At 56.1% G+C, this 17,247-nt stretch overlaps 1 protein-coding gene and 1 long non-coding RNA gene across 3 annotated transcripts; both read left to right on the top strand.

Annotated features, from left to right (window-relative positions):
* The first annotated feature begins 389 nt into the window (after positions 1 to 389).
* LOC136045811 (uncharacterized) lies at positions 390 to 5,026 on the top strand. Its single transcript, XR_010621930.1, has 3 exons — positions 390 to 524; positions 2,946 to 3,072; positions 4,624 to 5,026. It is a non-coding gene; the product is annotated as an uncharacterized LOC136045811 (long non-coding RNA).
* Positions 5,027 to 6,405: 1,379 nt separating this feature from the next.
* Positions 6,406 to 15,309, top strand: NUFIP2 (nuclear FMR1 interacting protein 2). 2 transcript variants are annotated; one of them, XM_065731962.1, is made up of 5 exons: positions 6,406 to 6,589; positions 7,964 to 9,634; positions 13,956 to 13,988; positions 14,321 to 14,375; positions 14,700 to 15,309. In XM_065731962.1, exons 1-4 carry the CDS (start codon positions 6,406 to 6,408, stop codon positions 14,371 to 14,373), a joined length of 1,941 nt encoding a protein of 646 aa, XP_065588034.1. In that variant the 3' UTR covers positions 14,374 to 14,375; positions 14,700 to 15,309. The 2 variants fall into 2 exon arrangements, with proteins under 2 accessions (XP_065588034.1, XP_065588033.1); XM_065731961.1 differs by having other exon boundaries at positions 14,321 to 15,309.
* The last annotated feature ends 1,938 nt before the right edge of the window (positions 15,310 to 17,247 follow it).

Below are 17,247 nucleotides of genomic sequence, written 5' to 3'. Positions count from 1 at the left end.
AAATGGTTAAAGAATGTCAAGCAGAGGCCTGGAGAAAAATGCCCCAGTAATCAGCTCTGGGGACTGTTCCATTTTCTTCAAGTTGTGAACTGGGAGCAAGCATCTCCTACTGGAGGGAACTTCTGTGCTGAGGTGCAGTGGTTCCTGAAGGCAGATGTTACTGGTGGAGCCAGCAGAACCCTTGCAGCAGTGCTGCCTGATGGTGCTGGAGGTGTGGTGGTGGTCTGCATGTCAGCAGAGCAGTCCCAGCAGTGGTGAGGGATGTTTGCAGAGCCCCTCACCCACCAGCTAGCCAGCAGCAGCAGGGCAGCACACTGTAGGGCTGCTGCCTGGGGCTGCAACCTGCAGAAAGCAGAGCTGTGCCTTGTATTCTCTGTCCTTCTAGGTATTAAACACATCCCTGTGCCTCTGGGGGTAACGTGGCCTCAGCTGATGTGTGAATGCTTTGCTCGGCAGCCTGGCACAGCACAGCTCAGATGGGTTCTCCCACACCGTGCAGCACGGAGCTAATACATGAAATGCAGGTACAGTTAATGCACACAGGGAGTGGGAGGCTGTGCTGGCTGTTTTGGTTGTTTCTTTTTCTTGCAGTGTTGTTTTGGGCTGTGGCCTCAATCCGTGCCCTGTGGGAAGTGGTGGTCTGGCTGCAGTTTTCTGGTTGCAGTTCCCTATAGCTGCACCAGCTTTCAAGGTTTGAAGCTCCTTAAAACAAAGCGCTGACAAAAAGGAAGTGCAAGATGGAAGCCAGCGTCCTCTGAGTGATTAATTTAAAAACAAAGACTGCTTCCCCACGATGATAAGCTGCTTGCTATGTGTGGGGCGTGACCTAATAGTTCCTTCACTTCTTAGTTCACCTGTCCTGGGATGACCTCGCTCCCTCCTCAGTCTGTGCAGCCATCACCTAACAGCTGCAGTTTGCAAGGAGCTGCTGCTGATGTCAGCTGTCTCCGTTTTATGGTAGCTCTTTGCTCTCCCTGCATTATAAAATACGTTCGTGATAGGGGGAGAGAGGCACAAGAGAGTGAAAGCCACGTGCTTGGGCATGCAGTGGCCAAGTGACAGCTGGATCTGCTCCCTCTGCCCATCTGCAATCTCTGTTAGGGATAAGGTGTGCAAGAAAGGCCAGCGGGATGAGCCAGTCAGGGGACATGTGGTAAGTGGTATTTTACATCAAATCCAGTTTGAATTAGGGGTTAGGAGTTAAGGTTGTAGATGCTTGGTATAGCATGTGATCTTTTGATTTGTGCCTCACAGATACCTAAATATATTGGCTTTTGTCTCGCTGAGCCAGCACCTGGGTTCATCAGGACACTTTTCCTGTTCTGTAGTTGCCCTGGATGTTCTGTCACGCCAGCACGCCAGGTGCAGCAGGACTTTGCCTTTTTTAGTATAATCCAAGGGCATGAACCCAAGGAACATTTCCACATCAGGTTCCAGCTGATAGCAACGAGCCGAGGGGGTGTTTGTAGGCCTTCAGCCCAACTTGCTCTTCCAGCATTGTGCTCTGCTGTCAAGATTTATATTCACCTGCCTTGGAAGATAAGAGGGAGCGGTGGGGAGCCAGCGGCTGGTGTTGGTTGGTGCTGGATGTCTGCATTACCCAGAGCGTTAGCACAGTCATTCTGCACACTGCCATCCAGCTCTCCCCGCAGCCTGCCCTGCCAGAGCTGCTCCCTGCGCTGCCCTGCCCAGCTTGCAAATGCTTCTTTGCAAATGAGTTGTGTAGGAACTGGGAGGAGGAGGCAGCTCAGCAGCTCGCCCATCCCACCCTGCCATAGAGGCTCCTCGCTGCTGAGGGCTTCTGAAGTCATGTGCCACGTGAATAGTGTGGGCACCGGACCCGGCTGTTTCCCCACGTGCTCAGCCCGCTGCCAACGGGAGGTCGTTTCCCAGGGGAGGCAAGCTGTTGATGCAGTGGGCAGCCGGCTCGGCACGTGGATGGAAATGCAGCGGTTAGCTCGGGCACAGCAGCTGCTAGCACAGGCACAGTGCTCCCAGAGCGGCCGCGCTCCGATAGCACGGCCCCGCACTGCTGTCCCTACAGCTCGGGGCGGGCACGGGTCCCTCGTCCCCTGCGCTGCCTTTGCAAAGCATCGCCTGCGTCTCCGTGCGTGGCAAACCCAAAGCAAACGGCGATTGCTGCTGCCCGCACTGACTGCCGCAGCCCGGGGCGTTTCAGAGAGGCTTCACTGCAGGAAACGCGCTGCAGCGGGCGACGCTTTATCGGGGCGGCCCACCCGGGAGCCGTTAATGTCCCCGCAGTTGCAGACCCGCGGTTGGGAGCACTGGGGGCTTTCCGCTGCCCTGGGTCGCACGGAGCTGAGGAGCCCGGGCTATCTGTAGGAAACGAGTGCCCGCTCCTCGCCCCGCTCAGGAAGCAGGGCCCCCTCCCAGCCCGCGCGGCGAGGGGCTCGCCGATAAGGAGGGGCAGGAGAGCTGCCGGGCTTTGCTTCTTTAAGCAAATATTTCCCATGCTCTTAGCACCGTGAGTCAGCACTGCCAGGGCCCGGGCTTGCCTGCAGCAGCAGTGAGCTGGTGCTGGGGACGGGCGGTGCGGGGCGCGCGGTGTCCTTTTGCCCAGGTGCAGTTAGCGTGCTGTTAGCAGCTGGAGCGGGGCTCACGGGGAGCAAAGGGCTCGGTGGTAATTGCTCCGGGGTCATCTGTAGGGGAAGGAGCTTCCTAGGGAGTGAGGGAGTCAGACCTTCGCAAGGAAGGTTTGCTTTATACGCTGTGTATGTCACAGAGGGATACATCCCGGTACAGAGAGAAACGTAACGCTGTCCCCTTCAGGTGGTCACAGGCTCATTTTGCACCGGCCTTGCCAGTCTGGGAGCCCCAAAAATACAGGTAGCAGACCCAACACCGAGGTTTCTATTCAGGGAAGAGGTTTCTATTCAGAAGTGGAATAAGGAACATGAGCCATGGGATATCCTATGTCGCTGCAGGCCGAGCTGTGCGGGGAAGCTTTCTGCCTGTGCCCTGCTGCTCAGCCTGGAGGGGGCTCGTGGCAAAGGGAGGAAACATCAGAAGCACCATGGATTATTTGAGATCTGCAACCTCAGTTCTGCAAAGGTATTTATTTTGAAAATTCCAGTTTCCATAGCAATGTAGTGCTGTTCTCTCCCATCTCCCTCCTATTACCCCAGTCTTCCCAGCCATTAGATAAATGATCAGTGAAGCCAACCTTAGCATTTTTTTATCTGGAGTGGTTTTTGCTGTGTTGGTTCCTTAGTGAATCAGAGCATTTAGTCAAGGATTGACTCACATCCTCTGCTGGGGCAGACAGGAGCTCCGCTGCAGTCTGAGTGTAACGCAGAGTATTGCTGACTGGACCTGGGGGGACGAGTCCCAGGCTGCTTTCCAGCAGAGTAGGGGTCTTATATCTGGGACTCTGGTTTGACACCAGGTGTGCAATCTCTGCCAGTATAGTTGGCCTCTGAAGGAGACAGCTGAAGGAGCAGTTCTGCCTGCGTGAACTGCATCCCCACCTCCACGAGCCCATAGGTCCTTGCCTGTAATTCTGACCTCACGAGGAGAAGGGCAGTGAGGGAAACTATGTGGGAGAACAAGTGTGGAGCTGCGGGACAGATTCCAAGATAAGGAAGTAGGGCAAAAGATGTCGGAGCAAGCTTTCTGTGTAGAGCTGTCACATCATAACCGAAGTACATCTTGGGCATTGCAGCATCGACCCAGTGAGCTGGGGATGCAAGAAACACGCAGTGGAAAATACTGACAGGAATGTGCTGTGCAGTAACTCTAGCTTGGCTTGCAAGTCCTCTCTGCCCCTCCTGGTTCCCTCCCTGCCCAGACAGTGCCATGTGCTGTCCTGTGCAGTCAGACCCTGAGCTGTCCTCAGGAGATGGTGTTGTTATAAGTACAGCCCCTCACTTCCTTGGAGCCCTCCAGGTGCTGGGCACCTCACAGAAATCCCCCTTTAAGCCCCTGGACTTTCACTTGTGCCCTGGAGAGTTATAGATAATAATCTTCCTAAGAGCTCAACTTTTGGATGTTTTTTTGATATTTACTTTCAGCTGGAAGACGCCCATCCTTTGAGAACACAAATAATGCCTTGCTCCGAATGCCTGTGAATTCTGTGCTTTATGCAGAGCACTGTGAGGCAGTGCTGATCTTTTAAATTGCAGTTTTCCCACCCTTCACGTTCCAGAAATTGGAGATAAGGTGAACAGAAGTTCTCAGACCGCTGTCACCGGGCTGTGCCTCCTGCAGTACCTTCACTGCAGACTTTCAGATTCCCTTCCTCCAAGGTGAATGCTCCTGCTCTGTGCAATTTTCCTTCCTCTCAATCCCCAATCTTGCAGTCAGCCGTGGTTGTTCTGGACCACAGAACGAACATAAGAGCTCACACAGTCACACTGCCAGGTTCTGGTTCTGCCAGGGCTGGGCATGCTGAGGTCGGAGAGTCCAAGCACGAGTATTTCAGTTTCTGTGTGCTAGATGCATACACACCCAGTGCATATTTCTCTTTAAAAATAAGTGCTTGGCGTCCAAACACAATGAGAACGTGAAGCAGAGGACCAGCACCCTGTGACTGCCGTGTTGTGTAACGAGATGAAAATGACCTGGGATCTGTGGATGGAGCTGTTCCCATTTGTTCTTCCCGAGGTCAGAGTCCACCGCCAGCAGCGGTCTGAGTGCTCGGCCCTGGAGAGCACCAGGGGAAGCTGTGCTGCTTTCTGTGGGCAGAAGGTTCTCACAAACCATCAGAACACACTTTAAAACTGTGTCTTCACACGGCTTCAGAACTCACCTCACCTCCAGGCAGACTCCCTCCTGATTCCCAGAGCTGTTGCTTCATCCCTCGCTGCCCTCACACAGTGGCTGTAAATGGCATTCTCCCTGCACAGCCCTACACTTCAAGTATTTGTATTCAGATTTCCGGTGTCTGTGTGTGTAGGGGTGATTTGTCCGTAATTGTTTGCTTTCTCCAGAGTCCTTTCAAGCGTGTGTCTCCAAGCCAGTTCCTTATATTAAAAATAAGCACTTCCAAGCCACCAATAAACTGCCAGCCATGATGAAAGCCTGGCTCCTTGCTTCAGGAGCCATCCCCTGAGCAACGTGAGGTCACTGAGTCAGCACACGAGGACTGTTACCCCTGCACAGGACGGGGAGCTGCGTCCTTCATGGCTTCAGCACGGCGTGCTGGAAGAAACGCAACCCATGCAGCACCCAGCTCACGATGCGGGCACCCAGAGGCTGTGTGGGAGCACAGAGATCAGGTGTGTGGTGGGAGAGTTTGGCCCCGTGTGTGCAAAGGGTCGGGCTGGAGGATAACCCTTGTGCTGAGGTGTGGGAAGGGCTCTGTGTGGTGCCCACAGGGCAGAGCTGAAGGCTGAGGGCTCCGCAGGCACCGCAGCTTTGTCTTTTTACTTTATTAAAACACCGATTATTTATATGCAAGTGCAAGCCCTGAGAGCTGGGAAATGGTGCTTAAGGTCGGTCTGTGCACTCCGGGTATCCTTCTGGAGGATGTTATGATGGTCTTGAATTCTGCTACCCTGCTTTCTCACCATTCTTGCCTCCTGCTCACTGCAGGAGTACCTGGAGGTAAAACCACACCGAGCACTGCAGCTCAGTCCGACCCAACCAAAACGTGGCCTCAGTTTTGGGTCTCTCCATCCCAAATGCGTCACTCTGGGGGCTCCCCATCCCTCCGCCCTATTAACAGAGTGCCCCACTTCCTCAAACCAAATCCCAGCGCCCCATTGGGTGTCCGTCAGGGATTTCTGCGCTGCGTGACACCACCACGGAGCCGCCGGTGCTGGGATAAGGGTTGGGACCGCAGTGCTGAATGCAGATGAGCCCCCCGAGACCCTGGGGGTCGGTCCCCCGGATGGGGACGTCCCACCGTGGGCGCAGCCATCCCCGGCTGCGCGGGACGCAGCTGCATCGGGAGCGGGGCGGTGCTGCGCGTTGGGCCCGGCGCTCCTCGCGGGGGGGGGGGGGGGGGGGCTGGGGTCCGTTCCCACTCGGGACACGCCGCGACCCCGCGGTGCAATCCGTAGGGAAGCGCTCATTTCCCGCTCCGCTCTCCGTTCCCCACAGAAACCCCCCCACGCCGCTTCGGGAATCGCGGGGGAGCGGCCCCGCCCCACCCCCACCGCTCCTCCCTCGCGGTCCCCGCCCCTCTCCCGGCGCTCCGTTTCCCGTTCCGCCGCGCCGCGCGGTGTCGCCGTGCGGGGGTGGGGGAGGGGCGGGGCGGGGGGGCGGGGCCGCGCTCTGATTGCAGCGCGGCCGCCTCCGGCCCCTCCCCCACCTCCTCCCCCGCGCCTCCCGGAGCCGCGTCCCCGCTCCGCCGCACGGCCCAGCAGCGAGCGCCCAGCCCGGCCCGGCCCGGCCCCGCTCAGCCCCCCCCCCTTTTCCCCCTTCTCCCCCCCCCTTCCCCCAATGGAGGAGCAGCCCCCGCACCACCACCCCCCGCACCACCACCACCACCACCACCATCACCACCACCACCCGCACCACCGCCACTTCTGCTATTACCCGCAGAGCGCCTTCCTGCCGCCGCCCGACGGCCGGGCCCAGCCCAGAGCGACGCTCCGCCACACGGAGGGGCCCAAGCGGAGAACAGGTGCGGGGCGGGGGGCGGCGGGCGTGACCTTCGCGGGGCGGCGGGGCCTTCCTCCTCCTCCTCCTCCTCCTCCGCCGCCGCCGCCGCCTCCCCCGGCCCGGCTGGAAGCTTCTCCGCCGCGCTGGGGCCGCTTCCTGTCCGCCATGTTGGAGCCGGCGCGGCTGCGGGCGGCGCGGGGCACGTGGGGCTGCGGAGCGGGAGCGGTGCGCGGCGGGGGGGGAGGGGAGGGGTGCGCCGGGAGGGGGGGGGGGGGGGGGGAGACCGCGGCACGGAGCCCCCGCACCGCGCGGCTTTATCCCCTCGTGGGGCGGTGAGAGCCGTCTGCGGGGGGAGGGGGGGCCGGGCCTGCGCCGTGCGGGGCCTGGCTGCGTCCCCCCCGCCGCGCCGTCCCGTTTTCACACCTTTATTTATTTATTTTTTATACCAATCCCCCCCCCCCCCCCCCCGCTTCTCCCCTCCTCCTTCCTTTCCCTCTCCGCTTGTTGGTTCTGGGAGCCAACGGAGGCGGCCTCGGAAATTGGAACTTGAAAGTGCTGACACGCCGCGCCGTCTTCGCGCTGCTCTTCCCATCATCCGCAGTGCTCTCGTGTCCGCCGCTCGGCGTGGGGCGGTGGCGGAGCCCGCGGGCGCTGCCGCCCCACGCGCGGCCCTGCTCGAGCCCGCCGTGGGGCGGCAGCTCCCGGTCCCCGTGCCGTGGGGCCGTGCGCGGGGCAGCGCTCAGCGGTAGCCACGTGCGGGGCGGCCCTTTGCCGTCCGTCCCAGCGCTGCGTTCCTGCGACGTTTCCTGCGCTCCTGAAGCGCGAGCGGTGACATCTGCCGCGCATCTGAGGCTCCGGGACGGGAGCACGGCAATTCTCGGTAGAGCTGCTCCATTCGGTGATGTCCAAAGCGTTCCCAAGCTGGAGTGCGGCCCGCGCCGCTCCTGGGCTGGGAGATGTCCCCCTGAGTGGGGCTGTCCCCTGTGCTGGTGGGGCTCGGAGCAGCTTCGGGGTCCGGCGGCTCCTGGGGCCGAGGAGCGGTCCCTCTCTCTTGAAGCATCCTGGGAATTTCCTCTGCGTGACCTGGAAATGGAAGCTGATGAAATCGCTGTGCAGATTGCGAGCGGGATGTGGGGCTGCGCGTCTCCTCGTGTCCCCGTATCCTTCTGCTTCGTCCCATTCTGCGTGTCAGACAGCACGGCGTTGTCTGTGGGTGGTGCTCAAATCAGAAGTGCTGTTTGCAGGCTCTGTGGGGCTCCCGGCCTCCTCTGTGGGGCAGCTGGCAGCACCCTGAGGGAGCGGGACCCGCCTGGGGCTGATGGCGGCGTTCTGCTATCAGAAATCAACGCCACTCGTTCTAATCCTTGCTCTTTCGTTGCTTCTTGGTTTCTTCCAGGCTATGGAGAGCTGAACGGTAACGCAGCGGACAGAGAGGCCTCCCTGAAGGGTCTGTGCTCCGAGGAGACCGCCAGCCCCACATCCAGGGTGACCAATGGCAGCCAGCAGCTCGCGGACCCCAATGTGACCCCGAAGCCGTCGGTGAAGGCCAACACTCCGGGGAAAGCCGCCGTCAAAGCCAAGAGCTTCGTTCCGAAAAATAGCATGGACAAAAAGAATGACAAGTCCTGCGACGGCAAACTCCGAGAGGGTCAGCCCGCGGACGGCGTGTCCGTCCCCAACGGCGTGGTGAGCGGCGGCACCGCCGGGTACATCACCAACGGCTTCGTGGGCAAAGCGGCCGACAACGATGGCAGCGGCTCCGAGAGCGGGTACACCACGCCCAAGAAGCGGAAAGGCCGCCGCAACAGCGCCAAGGGCTGCGAGAGCTTGAACCTGGTGCAGGACAAAATAATGCAGCAGGAGGTCGGCGCGCCGGCCCTGAAACAGGAACTGGAGAGTTTCAAGCCCGATTATAGCGAGCAAAAGGGGAACCGAATTGAGAACGCCAAAGCTGTTTGGAAATACGAGGCGGGGGGCGGGGGGGCGGGCCGGGGGAAGCCGGGGCTTGGTGACGTGCAGCGGAAGAACTCGGATGCCAAACCCGGCGTTAGCGGCAAGAAGTTCGATGAGCGGCCCAAGGGGAAGCACGCTGCGGCGGCAGCGGCGAAGGAGGACTCGTGGACCTTATTTAAACCGCCCCCGGTTTTTCCAGTGGACAATAGCAGCGCTAAAATCGTTCCCAAAATAAGTTATGCAAGCAAAGTTAAGGAAAACCTCAACAAAGCGGCTCAGGCCCCGTCTGCGTCTTCGTCGTCGTCGTCTTCGTCGTCGGGCGGCGAAGCTCAGGCCCCGCCATCCAGCCGGCTGTCCCAGGTCCCCATGTCCGCTATGAAGTCCGTCACTTCTGCTAGCTTCTCCAACGGGCCCATCCTGGCCGGGACGGATGGGAGCACGTACGCCGCGGGCAGCCAGGCCCTGCTCGCCCCCGCCGCCGTCCCGCCCGCCCCCGCTGAGCCACTGCCCCCCGATGTCGGCTCGGCCCCGGAGCAGAAGAAATCCAACCTTTTTATCTACCCTTCCAATATGCAAACCGTGCTGCTGGGTACGGCGCAAGTCGATTTCCCTTCGCAGTCGAATCAGCAGAACCTGGGGGATATCTTCCAGAACCAGTGGGGCTTGTCGTTCATCAACGAGCCCAGCGCCGGCCCCGAGGCCGCGGCGGGGAGAGCTGCCGACGGTCAGCTGCTGGAAGTGACGTTTCAGGGGGAATATCCCGCCGCCCTGGTTGGGCAGTGTGCTGAAATCATTCCCTCGGGAGCCGAGCAGCCCGCGTTCCCCAAGGCGTACGAGCTGGACAAACGGACTAGCCCTCCCCTGGCGCCCGGCGCTGCCGCCGAGGGAGCGGCCCCGGAGCCGCGTCACGCCGGCGAGCTGCAGAAGGCAGACGCCGGCAGCCAAGGTGCTTTAGTGTTTCTTTCAAAAGACTATGAAGTAGAGAACCCTCTGGCCTCTCCCACGAACAATTTGTTAGCCTCGGCCAAAGAACAGGGGTACCAGAGAGGCCTAGAAAGGAAAGATAGCTGGGGTTCTTTTGACCTGAGTGCTGCTGTTAAATATCACACTAAAGGTAATGGCTTCGCTCGCTGCCCGAGGGCACGCTCTGTTCTCTTCTTGTTTTTTCCTTCTATCAGTGCGATGTAATAATGTGATATCTTTCTTACAGCGCTTCTCCTTGGTTTGGAAAGGAGCTTTTTGGTGGCCTGCGCCCAATGGCAGTCACGGTTTGGGAAAGTGACTTGGAGAGCTGTTCCGTTTCTGCTAGGAGCTGCTCGCTTCTCCTTTTCCTGTGGGCAGGTTGGGCCGCAGGGCAGCTGCTGGGCTGCGTTGCCTTGCAATCCCTGCAGTCCAGGCAGGTGTCCCTGAGCAGCCAGGCGGCAGCAGGAGCTGGACGTGTCAGTTCTGCTCTGCTCCAGCTCCCCTGGCACCCGGAGGGCTGTGTGCTCACACCTCTGCCACCAGAGTGCTGCAGCTTCTCCCCAGGGTGGATGGGACTGTGAGGTCGTGGCTTTAAAGGAAGGAAAATTACTCCTGTGCATCGCCCCGTTTTCATGGTGCGATTTATTTCTTGCTTTCACTTATTTTTGTAGCGCCCTTTTCCCTGTCCTTCTGAAGTATTGTGGCAGCAGCACGGCAAATCTCTGCATCTCTTCTGTAGAATGCGGATTGAATTTCCTCCTCCTCCTCTTTGTGAGGTGCATCTTTCAGATGATGTTATTGCTTTCTTGGGGCCCCTTTGTAGTCCGGCTCTTTCAGACTGCGGAGACTGGAGTGTGGTACCCATGCAGGAGGAGAGCAAAGCCCACAGGATGGTTTCTTTTCTGCTTCACCTCTGCTCCCAGCCCCAAAGGGGTCTGGCAGCTGTTTGTCCTGGCTTGGTGGTAGGGGGCCGAGGATCCCTGCTCCATTTCTCAAGTTTGCCCATTTTTCCACAGCCTTGCTTTGCCTGTGTTAGTCTGCCTGAACTTTCCTGAGCCCTGTGCAGCCCGTGCTGCACTGCTGGCTCTCCCCTGGTCGCTCACTGTGTGAAAGACCCCAGTGAAACAATGGAACAACAGGAAAATAAAGAACACTCCCTTCCCGTGTCCTCCTAAGGAGGTGTGAACTTCAAAGCCTGGCTGTGCTTATTCCTTCTGAGCACAGAGGTTAATTACATGCACTGGCAGGAGTGGACACCCAAATCGTTCTTTCCAACACTGCTCTCTGCTCTTTCCTTTTCCTCTGCTCTGGGTGTTCCTAAGCAGTGCTGTGTCATGAGCAGAGGGCTGCTGTGGCAGCCTGAGCTCCTCTCTCTCCTTCCTTCCCGGTGTCCAGGAGCTGCTGGCTCACGGAGCAGGGGGTGACCATGGTTTGAGTACACCTGCGATGATGGCAGACGTGTTTTGGTGTTTGCTGAGGGCTGAGTTTTGCTTTTGGGAGGATCACAGCTTCCCCTGCCCTGTGCTCAGGGGAAGTCCCCATTCTGTGTTCGTGGCCGCAGCCCCGTGGGCACAGCTGTGTGGGTCCCAGCGTACTGGAGGTTTGGCCAGCCGTTGCTGGGGTGCTGCTTGTGGGTGGTTTGTTCCCACGCTGTTCCCTGTTCCTTTGAGGCTGTTTTCCTGAGGTCCCATCAAGTCCCTGTGCGGGAGGAGGTCCCACACAGCAGTTCTGTGGTGCCCTGCTCCCCACTCAGTGCCGTGGGTAGCCGTGTCCTCGCTTTGTTTGCTTTGGATTTCAAGAGAAGGGCAAACTCCTCCCTCTCCAGATTGATCTGTTTGGTTTTGAGCAAAGTCTCGATGGTTTGATCTCCAGATCTGCCCTTCCTCTGGGGTTATGGACGTGTGGGGCAAGGACAGGGTGAGGGGAGAGCAGCTGCCCCGAGCCGTGTGTGAGTGTGGGCTGCCCGTGGTGAGAGAGCAGGACTCGGGGTGCGAGCACTGAGCAGAGGCTTGGCACGAGCAGCTGCAGCTTCAGCCTGCATTGTACTCACAGTCAGCTCGTGTGGATCCTCACCTCAGCTTGCACATCACCTGTGGGGATGCTGCTGTGTGCCCAGGCTGCCTCCCACGGGGGCACACAGACCCCCAGGTGCAGCCGCCGTTGCACGCTCCTGGATGCTTCTCACTCCTCTTCCTCTCTGCTCGTGCTCTGAGCTTCCCTTTCCCACAGCCATCCGATCTGCCTGCCCGGAGCACACGAGCCTTCGGGGCACTGCCCTCACTGACAGCGTGTGCTGCTCGCCGGTGCCGTGCCCGACATGGAGAGGGGGATGTGAGTTAGTTACGTGCTGCTGGAGGCAGGGCCGTGAGCGATGCTAAGGACCAGTGGGAGCGATGCTGATGGGCTCTGTTCCCCCACCCAGGGCAGAACTGAAGCTTTGTCCCTCTTGTTTTGGGGCTGAACGTGGTGCAAACAGGTGGTTGGCTCGTCTCCTTCAAGAGGAGGCTGCCCACAGAGGGCAGGCGGGGTCCGCTCCAGCTGCAAAACCCAAGAGAGTGGAGGAGAGAGGGAGCTGCAGCAGTTTTCCTCTTGCTTTGCCCCGTGTTTCTGCCTGCCCTGCTTTGTTCCTGCTCGCATGAAGGAGCAGGGGAGCGGCGTGCAAAATAGAGCGCGGGGCAGCGCGGAGTGACGGGCGGCGGAATGGGGAACTGGGTCAGAAGAAGCAGCAGCGCTGTGAATCCAGCAGTTCCCATCTTCTGCATCAGGGAGGGGGGATGAGCCTTGGTTTCCTTCCCCTCGGTGGGAAGGGGTGAGGGCTCTGTTGGTTGTTGTGTGCTGTGGGGCAGAAGCTGATGTAATTCTTCAAGGCTCTGCTTTTTCCAGTTGGCAGAGCTGCTGCCCGGTGCTATCGCCGTGAGGCTCTGCAGCATCCAGTGTTGAATCTTCGCTTTGTTTCCTGGGGATCCCCTAAGCTAAGGGTTGTGCCTTGCAGATAGACAGAACCCAGGCGAGGACGGTCCCTCCTGGTTCTTTTTAAGCTGTTCAGTTTAGGTACAGTGGTCATTTTGCATGCTGGATTTGTAACGGCGAAGAACTGCCACCACCTCACAGTGTGGGGACTCTGTTTGCAGGAGCGTTCTCCCTGGCAAAGGAGGTGCATATCTGAGCAAGTGATCATGCGGACTTCTTTCCCCTCCAAGGTTATGTACCAATCCAGCTATAAAGTTTATTGGCCTGGGAGGAATCTTGCTGCAGTGTTCCTGACATCAGAGCCCTCTGCAGCCCCGTTGTTCCAGGGGTGGTGCCAGGGAGAGGCAGCTCTGGTGCCTGCAGGTGTGGCTGGGTGCTGCTGGGCCACCTGCCCTGCATTGGAGGTCACCTCGTTCCACCCTGGCTCCCAATAGGGCTGGCTGTGCCACCAGGTTGGGAAGGAGATTGGGGCTGCTGTGTCCTCGTTGTGCTGCTTGGCCAGCCGGGTGTTGTGGTTTAGGAATGGGTCGGGCCAGGATGCTGCCACCTCCTGCAAAGGAAGATTGGAGTCTGGAGAGGGTTTGCCTCTTGCTTAGACTGTGGAATGGTGACTCACTGAGGTGTGTGTTTGGGGTCTGGTAGTACCTCACTGCGCGTTGTTAAGGAAGCAGCTCATTCTTGTGGTTGCTGATGGACCAAATAAGAGCAGCTCTGGCATTAAGATGCAGCAATGGGCTCTGAGTTTTATCCTGGGGAGCAAGCAACTTGGGTGAGCTCACCCCTGGGGAGAGCTTGATGTGATGTCCTTGACGGTGAGGGCACAACACCCCTAATCATGGTGAATGGGTTCAGCATGAGGTGCTCTTAGAGCTGGCTTGTCCCCAGCTGGGCAGCCCACACCCCAGGGCGAGGGCTTTTCTTCCCTCGCCGTGCCCATAGCCCACGGCTGCCTGGCTGTGCTCTCACCCCCAGCATTGTTCAGTGGTTGTGTGTTCCGTGCTTCCCCTGGCAGAAGGAGGCCTCGGGGATCCCTCCTGCAGCTCGTGCTGCTGCTGAGCACTTCTCCTGCAGTGTCATCTCCTCGTCTGGAGCACGGGCTGCGCTTGGTGTCTTCGTGAATACCCCGGCTCGTGCGTGCAGCCTGACAGCGGCTAACTGTCGTTAATTCGAATGGGTCTCCGAAGACTCGTTGTGACAATTTTGTAAGGGCTTAATTTAAACGGAACAGCTTTCTGTTGCGTCTTAATGTGAACGAGGGGAGCGTTTCCCTGTCTCGTTATTTTGTAGGTTAACGAAGGCACGCGCTCCTTCGGCGAGAACTTTGGGGGCTGCTTTGGGTTTGTGTGCCACGGGGCAACGAAGCCCAGCGTGACACGGAGCCGTGCAGCCCAGGGTTGGGCTGGGGTTCGTGGCATCGCCGGCGCTGGGTTTGCTCATCTGGGTTCTGTGGGTCCTGCTGTGTGGATGCGTGCAGTAACGGCGCTCTCGTTTTGTCTCCGCAGAAATGGAAGCGGTTTGGAATTTGCAGAAGCAAGGTGAGGACATGGGAGGGGAGGAGGGCTGCTTGTGTCGCTGCCCAGCGGCGCTCGGTGCTGTGTGCAGCTCCTTGGGTTCATGCACATCTCTGAGGGCTGGGACGGGCAGCAGTGGGGGTGCATGAAGAAAGGATTCCTAACGGGCGTGCTGCATGTCCGTGCTGCAGTCGTTGTGTATTGCTGGGTGTCACACTCAAGAATCAGCATTAGATTCTGGACCTCCCCTTAATTCATCTGCGAGCACCCCGTGGGGGGGATGGACTAGGAGGAGGTTGTGCCTCAGGTCCTGGAAGGTGCTGGTCCAAAACAGAGTGTTTTTGCTTTCCTTCCAGATCCCAAAAGGATAATCACCTACGACGAAGCCATGGATCACCCGGATCAATGAAGGTAGCAAGACAAGACTGCCTGTTATAACCTTTCTGCAGCATTTGTGCTGTCCGTGGGGGACAAAAGGCTTTTATGCTCCTTCTAAATCTTCAGTGCAGCAGAGGAACCGTAATTAGAATCACAGGATAATATATACAAATATATAATATAGTTATTTAAAAATGGCGACTGAAAGTAATTAGACTTCTTAAGGAATCTGAGAATTTATTTCAACGAGACTACACACGTGATTATTTAATCTCCGGTACCGAATAGATTTTTTTGTTGTTGTTGTTGTTCTTCTTTTTCTTCATTATTTTTGTTCTGTTTTGTTTTTGTTTAAAGAGTGAATGCGAGTGATTAACGAACACAGACTCCATTTGCAGACCCGGCTCTAAAGTCCCCGCTGTCGTCTGCGTGGGCAACAGCAACCCACTGGAGAGGCATTTCCACTTGATGAGGTCTCTGTCTCTTGTTCTGTGACTGTAATGACACACTAACCACAGGGAAATCGGGATGATCCGCCATCCTTCAGCTCCCCTTCCCCTTTTTGGTGGTTTTCTTTTTTTTAATTATTATTTTTTCCTTTTTCCTGTTTTGTTTTTCATTGAACGCTGGAGAAACACCTTGAAGTTTGCAGAGTTTTTTCTTTTTTTTTTTTTTTCCCCCTTTTTTTTCCAGAGGATATTAAGTGCATGTTTTGCCAGGAGTAAAGCAGCCAGCCCAGCTCTGGGGGAATTGTCTTAAGGCATCGTCCTGTTTAGTTTTTTTGGGGGGGTATGGTAATACTGCAGTTCTAGGATGCATGGTGAAGTCACACTGCTGACCTGGCTCCGGTTACACATCGGACTATTGCAACTGAAGAGTTGTTCTGTTTTAAAAGGCAACGTGGAAATGTAAGGAGTTGGTTTAGGCATTTAATATGGTTAAAGAAAAGGAAAAAAAAAAAGAAAAATATATTAAAAATACAAAAAAAATAACAAAACCAACAAACGCTGCTGTTCCCACAGTCTTAATGCCACTATATAACTGGGAGCAAAAAAAAGAAAAAAGGACGAAAAAAAAAAGAAAAAAGAAAAAAAAAGAAAAAAAATCTCTTGCTTTCAACCGTAGGTGCTTCATATTTGCTGTGTCTGTCTCCTAACACTACGTATGCTGGATTTTTTTTCCCATTTTCATTGATGAAACCCTGGAACGGAATGGAGTTCTGCCAACTCTCACCCTTACAAAATTGGTTTGGGTTTTGTTCTGGGTTTTGGTTTTTTTTCCTCTTAAAAAATTGAAAAAGTATTTTAAAAAATAAAATAAAAATCCTAAAAAAAGAAAAAAAAAAAGGAAAAATGGGAATTGGAATCCTCGATTTGTCCACAGAACGCCGACGGCCGGGCTCCCCCACCTGCCCTTGGAAATGCTCTTTTATATTTTAATGTAGTCTGCGTATTTCCGGGCTCTGCTTCTAATGATCTCTTAATAAAAATATATATTTTATTACCAAAAAAAAAAAGGAAAAAAAATTAAAAACAAAAAAAACAACAAAAAAAAAAAACCACAGAGGACTTAGGAATGAAAATAATTAAAAAGAAAAAAAAAAAAAGAAAAAAAAAATAAGGATAAAAAAATCAACCAAGAAATCCGAGCAGAAGGAGAGCTCTCAGGCAGGGGTGGTGGTGCCACGTAACGCGCTCTGTCCCGCCGCAGCTCGTGTGCACATCCACACAGGTGGTGGATCCTGGGTTGGTGAAGGTGGGAAGTGCCCAGGGTCCAGCTGGGGGCGCGGGGGCTCTCCTCTCACTGGCCTGCGTCCCCGGGGCGTTGCAGGAAGCAGAGAAGCCCAAAGCTTTCACCTCCCCGTCGTGCTTAGATTTATCCGCTTGTTTCGTTTTGTTTCAGACTATGGAGCATGCGTGGGGCTTTTTTTTTTTATTATCATTATTGTTTTTGTTCTTTTAATGAGATTGTTCCTGGCTGAAGCGCTGAGGTTCCCGGTGGGACGATGGAACTGAATTCTGTACCTTTTGTCAGACTGCTAGCTTTCTGCAATGCTTAGTTCTGCAAGTTTGACTACGGATTGCCTACTCCATTTATGTACAAAGTGCTATGCAGTACCGTACCCCGGTATGGTGCTGTGTAGTAGTGATGTTCTGTACCAGTCCAAGCTCCGAAATGTGTGGTTGGCCAGTCGCAAATAGTCCTGTGTCACCTATAACCTGTATCACCTTTGCGGGTGTGTGTGACTTGCGGATGTACAACATGTTTACAGACGTGCCCTGCATCTAGTCCTCCTCTGTTCCTATTCAGATTCTGTTGAGTCTCCCAACTGCTTGCCAAAAGTGGGAATTGCCTCTGGCCCCGCTGCAAAAGGGCCGGAGCGTTCCTGAGCTTTAAAGCGTTGAACAAACTGGACGGTGGGGATGGGAGGGGTAAGGTAGAAGGAATCTTTTATTATTGATAATAATTATTTGCAAGAAAAATAAGAAATATAAGAAAAATAAGAAAAGCAAAGTGCTGAAGGCTGTTGGCAAAGCTTCCAGTTTGTTTCACTGGCTTTAAGGCTCTGCTGTGTATTTATTTGCCTTGTGTAGTCACTTGTCGCCTTAAGGGCTGGGTTCCATTAAAAAACACAAAACCAAGACCTGTTTCGCTCCCTGGGGCGTCGAGCCTAGGCAGAAATGTGTGCGTGTGGCCCCTTGCCCCCCCGTCTGCCTTCTGGGTGGAAGCTCAGAAAGAAGCACGGGCCCAGCGTTGGGTTGGTTGAGTTGGGTTGGTTGGGTTGAGTTGTGTTGAGTTGCATTGAGTTGTGTTGGGTTGGTTGGGTTCTTTGACGTTCTCTCTCTCGGCCCCGTGCCGTCGGTGGTACCGGTGCACCACCACCAGCTTTCCTGCTGTGTCCCTG

Source organism: Cyrtonyx montezumae, unplaced genomic scaffold, assembly GCF_038088225.1.
Source record: "Cyrtonyx montezumae isolate F1298 unplaced genomic scaffold, pur_monq_1.0 scaffold_15, whole genome shotgun sequence".
In the NCBI taxonomy this organism is placed as follows: Eukaryota; Metazoa; Chordata; class Aves; order Galliformes; family Odontophoridae; genus Cyrtonyx; species Cyrtonyx montezumae.
This window is presented reverse-complemented; position numbering and strand designations above follow the sequence as displayed.